Source organism: Bos taurus, chromosome 3 (assembly GCF_002263795.3).
Source record: "Bos taurus isolate L1 Dominette 01449 registration number 42190680 breed Hereford chromosome 3, ARS-UCD2.0, whole genome shotgun sequence".
In the NCBI taxonomy this organism is placed as follows: domain Eukaryota; kingdom Metazoa; phylum Chordata; class Mammalia; order Artiodactyla; family Bovidae; genus Bos; species Bos taurus.
In genome coordinates, this window is record NC_037330.1 from 96,926,660 (window position 1) to 96,942,248 (window position 15,589).

The 15,589-nt window shown below is 36.6% G+C and overlaps 1 protein-coding gene across 6 annotated transcripts in view; it reads left to right on the plus strand.

Annotated features, from left to right (window-relative positions):
- The window catches only part of BEND5 (BEN domain containing 5), a 1,466,135-nt gene that overhangs the window by 659,405 nt on the left and 791,141 nt on the right, over nucleotides 1-15,589 (plus strand). For all 6 annotated transcript variants that reach the window (XM_059884715.1, XM_059884716.1, XM_059884717.1 and 3 more), the window contains exon 4: nucleotides 9,888-9,982. In XM_059884715.1, coding sequence (XP_059740698.1) covers nucleotides 9,888-9,982 — 95 coding nt within the window. The remainder of the gene's footprint in view (nucleotides 1-9,887; nucleotides 9,983-15,589) is intronic.

Consider the following 15,589-nt stretch of genomic DNA (forward strand, 5'->3'; position numbering starts at 1 on the left):
CGCCAGGGAAGCTGGAGCTTATCAAATTGGAAGTTTTTGGTTTTCTATAGCCTTCAGGATTTTTGGTTGTTTACAGTATCAATTACTGAGATTAATCATTGTGGCCCAGTCAGTTTTTACTTGTGGTGTTGTCAATTTTTTGCTTTATATATTTTATGCTCTTATTCAGTTCAGTTCAGTCGCTCAGTCGTGTATACTCTTATTAGGTGCATACAAATTTAAAGTTGATCTTCATGTAGAATATTTGCTTTTATATGGTGATTATATCCTTAATTTTACATTTTTCCTCAATATGTTTTGAGGAAAAATCAATATCTGATACTGCCATAACTCAAACAACTTTTCTTTAGTGTTTTCATGTTATATCTTTTATATCTTTTTCTAGGTTTTCAATTTCAAAATATTGTGCCATTATTTCTTATGCTTGTCTCTGGGAAAGATGATAAGTGTAGATTTTTCTAATCAGTTTTTTAACAAATAAATTTGTCAGTTTTCAATATCTATGATTATATATGTTTAGAATTATTTTTACTGTCATTTTGAGTTTTCAATAATGTTTCTCTTTTCTTTTTATTCCCTATAATATCTTCTATTATATTTGTCATCCTTTCTTTATTCTCTCTCTCTCTCTCTTTTTTTACTCATTTGGAATTTACTAATCCTGTTTCTATTATTATAGTGACTATTCTTGATTGTCACATTCTTGTTTATGGCAATTAAGTTAATTAGGGTTTCCCTGGTGGTTCAGACCATAAAAAATCTGCCTGCAATGCTGAAGACCTCTGTTTAATCCCTGGATCAGGAAGATCCCTTGGAGAAGGTAAAGACTACCCATTCCAGTATTCTTGTCTGGAAAATTCCATGGACAGAGAAGCCTGATGTGCTACAGTCCATGGGGTCTCAGAGACTCAGACACGGGACTGAGTGACTGACACTTTCACTTTCATTAAGTTAATTGGCTTCCCTATACTCCTTTGGAATCATAGAAAGACCTTATAATGCTTTAACTCTGATTTTGCCTCTCTCCATGTCACCACCATCTGCTTTACTAACCCGTGTTTTGGGCAAAATTTTTAACAGCTCTAAAAATTAATATTGTTATAGTTTTAGTCAGTTATTATTTATATTTACTTGTTTCTCTGCCCATTGTTGCTTCTTGCCATCATTACCTTTTGTGGTCAATTTCTTCTTCTGAAATTCATCTTTTAGTAGCTCCTTCACTGAAATCTGAAATTGCTAAACTTCTTAGGCTTTGTATGAAAATTTATTATACCCTTTTTCTTGGGTGATGTTATTCCATTATTTTCTGGTTTCTCATGTTGCTGGTATTAAATTTGCTTAAGTTTAACTTCTGTTCCTTTGTACGTAGTTTTTATTTTCTTTTATTAGTTTTGAAAACATGCTCTTCATTTTTGGTGTTTTGTATTCAATAGTTTCACTATGATGAGTCTATATCTAGATTTTTAAAAATCTTACTTTGGATGGACTTGTGATTCCTAAATCTGAATATTCCTGTCTTTCATCACTTCTCGAATATATTCAGTCTTTTCTCTGTGGATTTTGCCTCTCCCAGTTTCTCTTGTCTCTCTTTTTAGAACTCTTATCAGATACATATTTTTGTTTATTTCTTCTGTGTCTCTTTTCATATTTTCTATCTTGTTAAATCTCGCTGTTGAATTTTGAAAATTTTATCCATTCTGCCCCTTAACCAGGCTACTGAATTTTTTATCTCTTATAATTTCTAAAAATACTTTATAATTTTTCTAAACTATTTCTGGCATTAAAAAAAAAAACACTGTGTTTTGTTCTGTTCTCGTGTATTTGAACATGCTTTTATTTTTTTAATCACTTAAAAGTACTTTCTCTATAGTTCACCAGATAGTTTTATGATTAATATTCTTTGTTTTCTAAGTCAGTTGTCTATTTCTCTGACTGGTTCTCACTTTTAGTGTGGATTTTTTTATGTTTTATAAATGTATGTGAAAGTTTGACCTCTTTAGGGCTTCATTATGGAAATTCTGTGTGCCTAGGCTGAAATGTGTGCATTCAAATTAAAAGTATTTTTTTATTGCTTGAACCAGGTGCTCCAGGGATATCTTCCTGTAATGAAGTGAAAGTGAAAGTTGCTCAGTCCTGTCTGACTCTTTGCAACCCCATGAACTATACAGTCCATGGAATTCTCCAGGCCAGAATATTGACATGGATAGCCTTTCCCTTCTCCAGCAGATCTTCCCGACCCAGGAATCCAACCAGGGTCTCCTGCATTGCAGGTGGATTCTTTACCAACTGAGATATCAGGGAAGCCCTGTAACGAAATTTATTGTAAATGCTTGGCCTGGATTCTTAAGCGTGCATACATGCTCAGTTGTGCTGGACTCTTTGCAACACCACTGGACTGTAGCCTTCAGGTTCCCCTGTCCATGGGATTTTTCAGGTAAGACTACTGGAGTGGGTTGCCATTTCCTTCTCCAGGGGATCTTCCTGATTCAGGGATCAAACTTGCTACTCCTGCATCTCCTGCTTGGCAGGTGGATATTTTACCACTGAATCCAGTCACTGGGGAAGCCCCAGTTCTTAAGCAGGTGGTGTAAATTCAAACTGAAACCTAAAAGTGTTCTGGCCCATGTTTTAAAATTATTTTCTACCCCCAGATCTAGGAATAGATACACATGTATCTTTGTCATCTCCCATTGTTAGCGAATGATTTCTTTCTAGACCACAATTCCACTAATACTATATCATTTTGAGAATCCTATATTTGTGAAAGCATCTCATGTCAGATGCTTCCCATCTCAGGAAGGCTTCCCTGCTGGCTCAGACAGTAAAGAGTCTGCCTGCTTTGCGGGAGACCAGTGGCGACCCACTCCAGTATTCTTGCCTGGAAAATCCCATGGATGGAGGAGTTTGGCAGGCTTCAGTCCATGGGGTCGCAAAGAGTCAGACACAACTGAGTGACTTCACTTTCACTTTCACTCATGTCAGATAGTCTTCCTCAAACAGATTCACAGCCTCATTTATTATCATTGCATAGATTTTAAAAAATCTAAGTTCTTAGATACCAAGACCAATAATCTGCCTTCTATACATCTATTTTTCTAGCATCTGTGGATTTCTTTTTATTTATTAGGAGCTCTTCATGTAAATAATGTTCTTAAATATCCTGTAGTTTCTGGCAGTTTGTGGAAGGTTATCCAGAGCTGTATTCTCCAACTGCTTTCAGTTTCAGGCACACAGAGAAAATAACACTTAAACATATAGGGAAGATGATACCGATGCAGAATGTTGTAATACCTGGGAATGTTTAGAGGATGACCATATGAAGCTTGATTTAAAAAAATTAACACAAAATTTTAAAATAAAACAAAAAAACTACACAAAGGATATCAAATGCTAATTTTTTTTTTTTTTTTAGGGGTTAGGACATGGATATTTCATTTATTTATTTAACTGAAGTATAGTTGATTTACAATGTCATGCTAATTTCTGCTGTACAAATTGACTCAGTTATATACATATATATTCTTTTCCCGTTATGGTTTATCTCAGGAGATTAGATATGGTTCCCTGTGATGTACAGTAGGACTTCATTGTTTAGTCACTCTATTTTTTATTTTATTTTATTTTTACTTTACAATATTGTATTGCTTTTGCCATACATCAACATGAATCCACCATGGATGTACATGTGTTCCTAATCCTGAACCCCCCTCCCACTTCCCTCCCCATACCATCCCTCTGGGTCATCCCAATGCACCAGCCCCAAGCTTCCTGTATCCTGCATCGAACCTGGACTGGCGATTCATTTCTTATATGATATTATACATGTTTCAATGCCATTCTCCCAAATCATCCCCCCCTCCCTCTCCCACAGAGTCCAAAAGACTGTTCTATACATCTGTGTCTCTTTTGCTGTCTCGCATAAAGGGTTATTGTTACCATCTTTCTAAATTCCTTATATATGTGTTAGTATACTATATTGGCATTTTTCCTTCTGGCTTACTTCACTCTGTATAATCCGCTCCAGTTTCATCTACCTCATTAGAACTGATTCAAATGTATTCTTTTTAATGGCTGAGTAATATTCCATTGTGTATATGTACCACAGCTTTCTTATTGAAATACTTTAGCTTTTGTCCATTGAACTTTCTATTTTTGTATGAGGTTTTGATTTCTGAAATGAATATATGAAATTCCTGATCAAGACTTTTCAATGATCAATGCAGTCTTAATAAACATTAATAAGAAACTGTTTCCACAATAAAGTGATAAAAATTTTTAAACTGTTCAAATATATAAACCATGTGAAATTATATTAGAGTATCTAATAGTTTTCCTTTTTTCACTTATAATTGCAATATTGAAATTTCTTATAAAAATCAAATGATATTAAAATCTAATCAAACTTTCAATATTATACTGATTTAAGGCTTTCTTGGTGGCTGAGTGATAAAGAATCTGCCTGCAATGCAGGAGACTTGAATTCCATCCCTGGCTTGGGAGGATCTCCTGGAGAAGGGACTGGCAACCCACTCCAGTATTCTTGCCTGGAGAATTCCATGGACAGAGGAGCTTGGTGGGCAGCAGCCCACGCAATAAGTTGGGCACGACTTAGCTACTAAGCAATAAAAAGGTAATTAAATGTTTTAAAATAATTATGACTCTCTAATTTGTAGAATATTCAGGCCTATTTAGAATAGTCCTTGGGACAGCTTGGACACCATTAAGTGAAAAATTTACTCTTGATTGGGCAAAAGTATTGGATATATGGGAAGAAAAAGATTAAAGCCACTATCTGGGACTGCATGCAGGCTCCTTACTACACCCTCAGCAACACTGCACCACTCCTTGGCTTATACCTGAAGTGGAGTTCTTGTATTCCTCCATAGCACCATGAGCCCCTTAGTCATGATGGGCAGAGCTCCAAGCCTCACACAAGACTAACTTGAGAGCTCGTGCTACAGGTCACCATTTACAAAGCTTCAATTTAGAGCATCCTATTACTAAAACAAGAAGCCTGGGTTAAATCTTTTAATATAGAAAAATAAATAATGGAGAAGTAATGAAAGGAAGGATTGGGGAAAAAATGAAGGAAAGAGAGAAGGAAGGAAGCTGTAAAAAACTGAAAGATCTAGTTTTGTTGCAGATAAGGGGGGAAGTTAAATAAATATCGAATTCTTATTCTTATCTAGATGTAATGTGCCAGTTGATTACTTATATAATCTCACAGATTCTTATAACAACTTTGTTAAAATGGTATTATCATCTCAATCTCTGATTGATTTTTAAAATAGTATCAAAAATGAGTAATTATCTTGCCCAAGTTCACAAAACCAGTGAGGAACTAGGTTTCAGTCTCAGATATATCTATCTGGAAAGTCCAAGACCTTATTCTCTTGAATCAATGGACTTGGTTCAAATTCTAACTCTACTACAAACTAGCTATGTAATTTTAAGTTGCTTATTCTTGATACCACTTGCCTCACCCTAAAGAGGTAATAAATTGTCTGAAAAAATTCATTATCCTCAAAACAAGTGAGTTAATACATCAGATATCAGCTTAAGATAAAAAGTGGAAGTGAAAGTTAGTCACCCAATTGTGTCCAACTCTTTGTGACCCCATGGACTGTAGCCTACAAGTCTCCTCTGTCCATGGAATTCTCCAAGCAAGAATTCTTGAGTGGGTTGCAATTTCCTTCTCCAGGGGATCTTCCCAACCCAGGAATCAAACCCAGGTCACCCACATTGCAAGCAGACTCTTTACCAACTGAGCTACCAGGGAAGCTTAGGATGAGGTACATAGGATCAGGTCCATGCATCTCTAGTAACTTAAAAACTGTCCAGGTGATTTTGGTGCTAGTGGTAAAGAACCTACCTGCCAATGTAGTTAGATGTAAGAGATGGAGATTCGATCTCTGGGTCAGGAAGATCCCCTGGAGAAGGGCATGGCAACCCACTCCAGTATTCTTGCCTGGAGAATCCCATGAACAGAGACTGGCAGGCTGTAGTCCATAGGGTCGAACAGAGTCAGACACAACTGAAGTGATTTAGCATGACTTAGCATGCACAGCTTAGAATTAGGTGCATAGAAAGTCTCAGAAGTTGTTAGTTATTATTATAGTTGTTACTGTTACCATTACCTCATAGATGTAGTTTTGTCCTATGTATTTTGAGTAAATAACTTCCAAATAACTAGAAAATACGGAAGCCAAGATTTCCTGCACTCTTGCTTCCAAATACCTTTGATTCTCACAACCACATGCTGCCTTGCTAAATAATCTACAAAACATTTTCAAAGATTAACAAGTAGGATACACAAAAATAATTTCAAAATTGATTAAAGACTGTGAGACTGGACACCATAAAACTCCTAGAGGAAAACATAGAATACTCTCTGACATAAATTGTAGTAATTTTTGATCCATCTCCCAGAATAATGGAAATAAAAACAAAAATAAACAAATGGGACTTACTTAAACTCAAAAGATTTTTCACACTAAAGGAAAGAATAAACAAAACAGAAAGACAACCGTAGATTGGGAGAAAATATTTGCAAATGATGTGACCAGCAAGAGATTAGTCTCCAAAATTTACAAACTGCTTATGATGCTTAACAGCATCAAAACAAATAACTCAATCAAAAAACAAGCAGAACATCTACCTAAATAGACATTTCTTCAAGGAAGATATACAAATGGACAAGAGACACATGAAAAGATATTCAACATCACTAATTATTAGAGAAATGGAAATCAAAACTACAATGAGATACCATCTCACACCACTCAGAAAGTCTATGATTTAAAAAATCCACAAACCGTAAAGGCTGGAGAGGGTGTGATGAGAAGAGAACTCTCCAACACTGTTGGTAGGAATGTAAATTGGTACAGTGACTACTATAGTTTTTTTTTTTTTTTTTCTTAAAAACTCAAAATAGAGCTACCATATGACCTTACAATCCCACTCCTGGGCATTTATCTGAAAAAAAAAAAAAAAAAACACACAGGAAAGGATACAGGCATCCCAAAGTTCATTGCACCACTGTTTACAAGAGCGAAGACATGGAAGCCACCTAAATGTCCATCGACAGAGGAAAGGCTAAAGAAGATGTGGTACATATATACAGTGGAATATTACTCAGCCATTACAAAGAACAAAATAATGCCATTTGCAGCAACATGGATGGACTTAGAGAGTGTCATACCGAGTGAAGTAAGTCAGGGAAGGAAAAATACTGTATGACATCCCTTTTATGTGGGATCTAAAAAGAAATGATGAACTTGCAAAACAGAAAATGACCCCCAGACTTAGAGAACGATTTTATGGTTGCCAAGGGAAAGAAATAGTTATGGAGTTTCGGATGGACATGTACACACTGCTGCCCTACTTTATAGCATAGTGAACTCTGCTCAATGTTATGTGGCAGCCTAAATAGGAGGGGAGTTTGGGTAGAAATGGATACATGTATATGTATGGCTGAGTTCCTTTGCTATTCACCCGAAACTATCATGGCATTATTTGTTGATCAACTATACCCCAATACAAAATGAAAATGTTTAAAAAATAAATTAAAAAAATGCATGGGTGAAGAATCATTAAAGAATGTGTTCACAAATTCCCTGGTGGCCCAGTGGTGAGGACTTGGCACTTTCATTGCCGGGACCCGAGTTGGATTCCTGGTTGGGAAACTAAGATCCTACAAGATATGCAGCCAAAAAGAAAGAAAGAAAGAAAGATTGTTTTCTTTCTGCATTTGGTATCGTAGAGAAAGTATATTTACTGTCCAGACACCTAGGATTTAAGTTCTAGCTCTACCAATTAATAGTTCTGGGATCTGGGGGTGGGGGTGTAATTACCCTTTATTAGACTCAATTTCCTCATGTCTTAAGTTAGTCTAAAATAAACAATTCTGTGAATAGAGAAGCTAAATAATATAGTATATTTTATATATCTGGGGAAAAGTTTTTGGCAAGTAGTAGGATATTAATGATCAATAAATATTCCACTTTTTCATTTTTTTTATTCCAGCTTCATATATACACATTCTTTCTGTATTAGATCTCCTCTTGCATTTAGCATTAGTCTAGATCCTAAAAGTACATCATGGCTCCCAGGTTCATTGGAAACGGATCTGACATCTGGAATTTCAGAAGTAAAAAGGGAGATTAAGCCCTGTGAGGTTCAAAGGCCCTTTGTCCCCCTTGATAGTGATTTTCTTAAATCAAACAGTAGCCAAGACCCTAGGAGAAATAATTGAACTGACAACAGGCAGGTCTGGTTTATTAATAATGGAATAGCTTTGGACATTCTTGATGACTTAATGTAATGACAGAAAAGAGGTCGGAAACTGAAATGCCTAGAGAGAGGGTCAATGGCTAGGTCTCAGAGGAGAAAGGAAAACATGAGTTATTCCTAAGACCTTATTGCATAGAACAAAGCATTTTATGGTAGTCCCAAATATGAATCCAGAGGAAATGGTTTTGGTATTCTATTTTTAAAGGAAAAAAAGTTTTAAAGGCTTCAAAAATTGCCCACTATATTTATATTTATTTTTGCCCTAATTTTGGAAAACAGACTTGATTGGAGTTATGAAATTGGAACCTTAGTGAGTAACTTAGAGATCTTGGCTGTCTTAACTCTTTTATTCCTTGAGTTTAGATATCAGTTCTCCATCTGTTAATTGCACACCTTAAGACAGGTTAATTAACATCACTGAACCTCAGTTTCCACATCTGTATAATGAAGATGTTTATATTTTACTATAATTGTAAGAGGATATTAAAAAAAAATTTAAGTGTATACAATTTCTGGCACTTGACATTAATACTTCACACAATAAATATTTATTCAGTGAATTAATACATAAATTTTGATGCTCCTGTTTTTCACTGCCTTTGGACAGAAAGGCCAGCTTATGGTAATCTTGTGAAAGCCTTTCATTTTCTCTAACTATTCAGGCTGCTCTTGCCCTGATCCTCATCCTTTTTCCTTTGGACTGTTTCAGTGGTCATTTAATGTCTTTTAACCCCAATTCTCTTTCCTTTCCCCATCTGTCTTCCTCACTTGTGATAAAGTACTTTACTAAAACAAAGACTTGATTTCTTTTAAGTCTACTGCACTTCTGGAAGGGTTTTAGTCATCTAAAACATTCCACACCCCCATTGTAAAGGTGAGACCCAGGGAGGGAAGGAACTCACCTATGTGTCTGTGCTCCTATAAACTGATACTAAAGATTAGGATTGAGCCCAGTACTCCTGGCCCCTGGCAGAAGATAACAAAAAGGGAGAAAACATACATTCTGTAGCTGTAGTCAAAGCAGCTATATAAGTTTTTCATTTCAATTTTTCTTTTTTTTTTTCATTTCAATTTTTCACTAAGTTATTATCATTAGTTTTGTTGAATTTCAAATGCACCACTGTTATTATAATGATATTATTCATTTCCATGGAAATTCTAGGTGAGCCTAAAGAAAAGGCACAATTAATAAAATAACTAAAACTTATATAGCATTCACTATGTACCAAGCAAAGCTCCAAGCATTGTACATTAAATCATTTCTCATCAGTAACCCTAGGTACCATTATTATCGCAATTTTTCAGATGAGGAAACTGAGGCAAAGAAAGATTTAGTAGCTTGGCAAGGTCACAGACTAAGAGTGGTAGAGTGAGATTAAAACTAAGCCTTCCAGATTCCAGAGTCTGTGTTCTTGATTACTATGCTAAGCTAGCAGAAACACTGAATTTCTGTGAATATCATTTATTCTCACTATGTTGGTAGCTAGTCCATATGGTTTCCCTTAACCCTGCTTTTTACTTCCAGTTCTAATTATCAGAAAGGGGCAACCTGAATAGCACAGTCTTCTGTTAACTTTTCCCTCTTTCTTTCTCAGAGAGTCATTTTCAACATTGTTAACTTCAGCAAAACTAAAAGTCTTTATAGAGATGGGATGGCCCCTATGGTGAAGTCTACCAGCAGACCAAAATGGTAAGTGACCCACAGAATGGATTTCCTTTTGATTGGAGAATGTGACTCAGGGCTCCAATTTATCTGCTCTACTGGCCCTAAGAGGAGTTAAATGAGTTTCTGCATGTTCGTTGTCTGGGCTCTAGGCATGGCTCTTTGAGAATGTGGGAAAAGAAAACATGGTTCCATGTGTGGAATTACTAGCATTCTCTTATGAGGGAATGTACAGTCTGTTATTTGATAAGATAAACTTCCTGTCTTATTTGGCTTTTATCATGACATCTTTGGAAGCATAAAGCTGACTCTGTTTTTTCCTTTCTAACCTGGGCAGAGATATTGTACATTAACCCCAGAGGATATTGGGAGCTACAGTTTTGCAGAGTTCCCTTGCTTTGCTTGTTTGTTGTGGATTCTTTGTATAGATATGGTGTGAATATTTCTGGATGCTAAAGTTCTATTTGTCCCATTGCTATAGTGTAGCTGAGGACAGTTGGATAGGATTACTAATAATAGTAATGATGATGATGATAATGTTAATAATAACGGCTGTCACTTACTGAGAAAATCTGTTCTTTGTCAGATGTTTTATATTTGATGTTACTATTCTCACAACAAGCAAGGGAGATGATTTTAAAGATCCCTATATTACAGATGAAGACACTGGAGCTAGGATAGGTTAAGTATTTTCTCATGACCATAAATACTAAGGGGAAGAGCCTGTGTTATTGTTATTATCCCACACTGCCATTCAAACTGATTACTTTGTTCATCCATTTATTCATTCAACATTGACTGAGTGCACCAAAATGAGAGTTTTTAAAGCCAGAAACCAAGTGTTATTCACCTATCACACAGTAGGTGTTAAGTGAATGCTTGTTGAGCTGAACTGAATTCATGATGAGAATTTACATGTAAAGTGCCTGGCACTTGCTAAGTACTCAATAAATGTCATCTGTTATTAATAGTATTTTGTAGAATACTCTACAAATGCAAGGAATTGTTAATATTATTCTAGCTTTGATCCCTGTTCAAATTTTAATGACTAGTGAGAAGATCATCTCCAAATGTCTGTATTTATAGAAAGCTAGCTATTCATAAATATTGAATTGTGCTTTTATCTAGAAATGATACTTAGCAATTTTCTATAAATGCTGGGCTGAGAAACTCAGGTTTGTAAAAATGTAGGCATTTGATGATGATAATCAAAACTATTTATTAAAGGTAAAAATATCTTCCTGGGCCTATTTTTTTTTTTTTTTTTGCTTTACTAAGTCAAATTAACTATACTGCTGTTTCTCAGTTTCCTTTCAACATTGGGATCTGAACAGGAGGCAGACCTTTGCTGTGAGTTTCTGAATTCAGCCTGAGTGGATAGTAACAAAACACTTCTTTCTGTTAATAGGCATATATGTAGATGTGTGCTTCAAATCTTGTCAACAAAGCTGTTGATCTGCTCACAGGGGCCTTAAAATAACATTGTACTTCTTTTATGAGACTCTGTGTTGGGATCTTACATAGTGGTAATAATAACCATTTGGTTTCCTCAAGTGTTCAGTTCTGGAGTCTTTTTGTTTGCTTTTGAAAACCCTTCTGCCTTAATTATTTCATTTTGTTTTGTTTCTCATGCACTACCATTTGGGTCCTCTCTTTTAGGGCTCTTGACAAGATTTTGAAATATTAATGACTCTTTATATTTATGTTATAATGTCTTAGAATTAAGTCAGCATTCTCATCCAGTGTTGATAGGCTCTGAGCAGAATCTGCTATGTGGTCACTGTACTTCTCTAGTGGTCTAAAGAGGTTTAAAGTTTCAGAACCAAGTTTGTTGTAGTTGAAGCCAATAAGGTACAAGGTACCAGAATAAGTAAAGTCATTGACATGTTTAATCTCTCAGAGAGATTTTTACTTTTCTATTCCCAGACATTGAATGGGAAGTTTCTCATCTTCTTTCACACTATCCTTTCTTCAAGCAAGATGTTTGGAGATTTATTTAGCTAACAGGGCTTTATTGAATACCTTAATGTACCATGTGCTATAGATATAGATACTGGGGATATACTGTATGAATATGATAGAAACAATCTGTTCCAAAAGGGAAATTTCATATTAGAATTTTATTAACTGATCTCTGTAGGCCATGATTATTACCCTTCTTTCTACTGCTTTGTTCTGAAGATCCTTTCTGTCACTTTGGTGCTTTCTGCCTAGGAATTTCTTTTGCTCCTTGTGTTTATTACTGGTACCAGAACCTATTTTCCAGTAATCATCATCATAAATGTTCCCAGAGTAACATAAAGAAATGTGTGTGACTGTTTGGCTCTCAGATTATTAGATTTTACTGGTCCTATGGAGTTTGTAGCCCGCCAGTCACCTCTGTTCATGGGATTCTCCAGGCAAGAATACTTGAGTGGTTGTCATGTCCTCCTCCAGGGAATCTTCCTGACCCAAGGATTGAACCTGTATCTCCTGCTTAGCAGGCAGATTCTTTACCAATGAGCCACCTAGGAAGTCCCTATGGGCATTGTGCATGCTAACTCACTTCAGTCGTGTCCAAATCTTTGTGACCCTATAGACTGTAGTCCACCAGGCTTCTCTGTTCATGCGATTCTCAAGGAAGAATACTGGAGTGGGTTGCCATGCCCTCCTCCAAGGGATCTTCCAGACCCAGGAGTCAAACCTGTCTCTTATGTCTCCAGCGTTGGCGGGCAGATTCTTTACCACTAGCACCACCTGGGAAGCCTTTATTGGCTTTACCTAATTTAATATTTTAAACAGGCCTTGGAAATATCCTTACTTCATGACAAACATTAGAAACCCTAAATTTTCTGGATGAAATATATACCAGATTGGGAAAACAAACTTTCTTCACATTTTCAAGGTGAAATGAGCTTTCCTCTTCACCTGTCACAGGGGTCTGTAATTTATTCTAAGCAAAGATACCTGCAGGCCTTAGCATGGATCTGGTAATCAATTAACTATGGAAAGCAAATGAGCAAAAGAAGCAATTAAAAAGCCATTATGCAGATAAACATATGACCTCTCAAGGCTGTTCTGCCTTGAGGACTTAAAAATCAGCATAACTAGCAGGAAAATTGGAGAAGGCAATGGCAACCCACTCCAGTACTCTTGCCTGGAAAATCCCATGGATGGAGGAGCCTGGAAGGCTGCAGTCCACGGGGTCTGACATGGCTAAGAGTCAGACATGGCTGTGCGACTTCACTTTCCCTTTTAACTTTCATGCATTGGAGAAGGAAATGGCAACCCACTCCAGTGTTCTTGCCTGGAGAATCCCAGGGACGGGGGAGCCTGATGGGCTACCGTCTATGGGGTCGCACAGAGTCGGGCACGACTGAAGTGACTTAGCAGTAGCAGTAGCAGGAAAATGGAGAAGCTGAAAGATTTAGAAGTTTTCTGCCTTCATTCTAATTCTGTTTACATATTGGACTTCTAAGGATTGTTGGTTGTTAGTGGAGGTGATAGAATTCCAGCAGAGCTGTTTCAAATTCTAAAAGATGCTGCAATGAAAGTGCTGCACTCAATATGCCAGCAAATATGGAAAACTCAGCAGTGGCCACAGGACTGGAAAAGGTTAACTTTCATTTCAAACCCAAAGAAAGGCAATGCCAAAAAATGTTCAAACTACCGCACAATTGCACTCATCTCACACTAGCATAGTAATGCTCACAATTCTCCAAGCTATGTGAACAGTATGTGAATTAAACAGTATGTGAACCGAGAACTTCCAAAGGTTCAAGCTGGATTTAGAAAAGGCAGAGGAACGAGAGATCAAATTGCCAATATCTGTAGGATCATTAAAAAAATCAAGAGAGTTTCAGAAAAACATCTACTTCTGCTTCATTGACTATGCCAAAGGCTTTGACTGTGTGTATCGGAACAAACTGTGGAAAATTCTTCAAGAGACAGGAACACCAGACTACCTTACCTGGCTCCTGAGAAATCTGTATGCAGGTCAAGAACCAACAGTTAGAATTGGACATGGAACAACAGACTAGTTCCAAATTGGGAAAGGAGTATGTCAAGGCTGTATATTTTATACTCTGTTTATTTTACTTATATGCAGAGTACATCATGCAAAATGCCACTCTAGATGAAACACAAGCTGGAATCAAGATTGCTGGAAGAAATAACAATAACCTCAGATATGCAGATGACACCACCCTTATGGCAGAAACTGAAGAGGAGCTAAAGAGCCTCTTGATGAAAGTGAAAGAGAAAAAGCTGGCTTAAAACTCAACAGTCAAAAACAAAGATCATGGCATATGATCCCATCACTTCATGGCAAGTTGATAGGGAAACAATGGAAGCAATGGGCTCCATTTTCTTGGGCTCCAAAATCATGCAGATGGTGACTATAGACATGAAATTAAAAGACACTTGCTCCTTGGAAGAAAATCTATGACCAATCTGACAGTATACTGAAAAACAGAGGCATCACTTTGCCAATAAAGGTCCATCTAGTCAAAGTTGTTTTTTACAATAGTTGCATATGATTGTGGAGTTGGACCTTAAAGAAAATTGAGTGCTGAAGAACTGATGCTTTTGAATTCTGGTATTGGAGAAGATTCTTGAGAGCCCCTTGGACTGCAAGAAGATCAAACCAGTCAATCCTAAAGGAGTTCAGTCCTGAATATTCATTGAAAGGACTGATGCTGAAGCTGAAGCTCCAATCCTTTGGAGTGCTACAAAGACTCACTGGAAAAAACTCTGATGCTGGGAAAGATTGAAGGCAGGAGGAGAATGGGACAACAGAAGATGAGATGGTTGGATGGCATCACCAACTTGATAGACATGAGTTTGAGCAAGTTCCAGAAGTTGGTGATGGACAGGGAAGCCTGGCGTACTGCATTCCATGGGGTTATAAAGAGTCGGACATGACGAGCAACTGATCTGACTGAATGACTGAGGACTCTATAGCATCACATTTTTTTCAACCATAACTGATTAATATTTTTTTTACTATTGTCAAAGGCTGAAATTTCTATGTGCTGGAAGCTGCTGGAAACCATCATTAAAAAAATAGCCAATATCTGTATCCTCATTTATGAAGAAACTAAAACTAAGATGTTTTCACAGCTTGTGATTGGTAATATTAGCCAGGGATCTCAGGACTCCATCTTTACGGTTTCTTGAATTTTCCATGCATGGGAAGGGTGGATGAGAGGGCACAAAGAGTCAGGGAGTAGCATGAAGCTCTGTGGCCTTTGGTAAATCTGAAATAACTTCTCTGATTGACTTGTCCATTGTAGTAGATTGAGGAAATTGGACTTAATCTTAGAGGTTGCTTTCATTAACACATTTTTATTGAACATCTAACTTTGTGCTCAGTATTGGGGTAATAAATATGAATATGACCTGTATTATATCTTTAAAATTTTGTTTTTAAGAAGTTTAAATGAAACATAAATAGGTACAATGTAAGAAGCATGGTACTTAAAACCATTAGAAAGGTATATAAATTGTGCTGTGGATTAGAGATAAAGAAGAAAATGATGATATTAGGACTTAAGAAGAAAAGGAGAAGCTTTTGGAGTGGGTGGTATTTAGCTAGATCTTAAGGAAATGGGGCAAGAGCAAAAACTTAAGAAAATGAGATTTCAAATAGAAGAT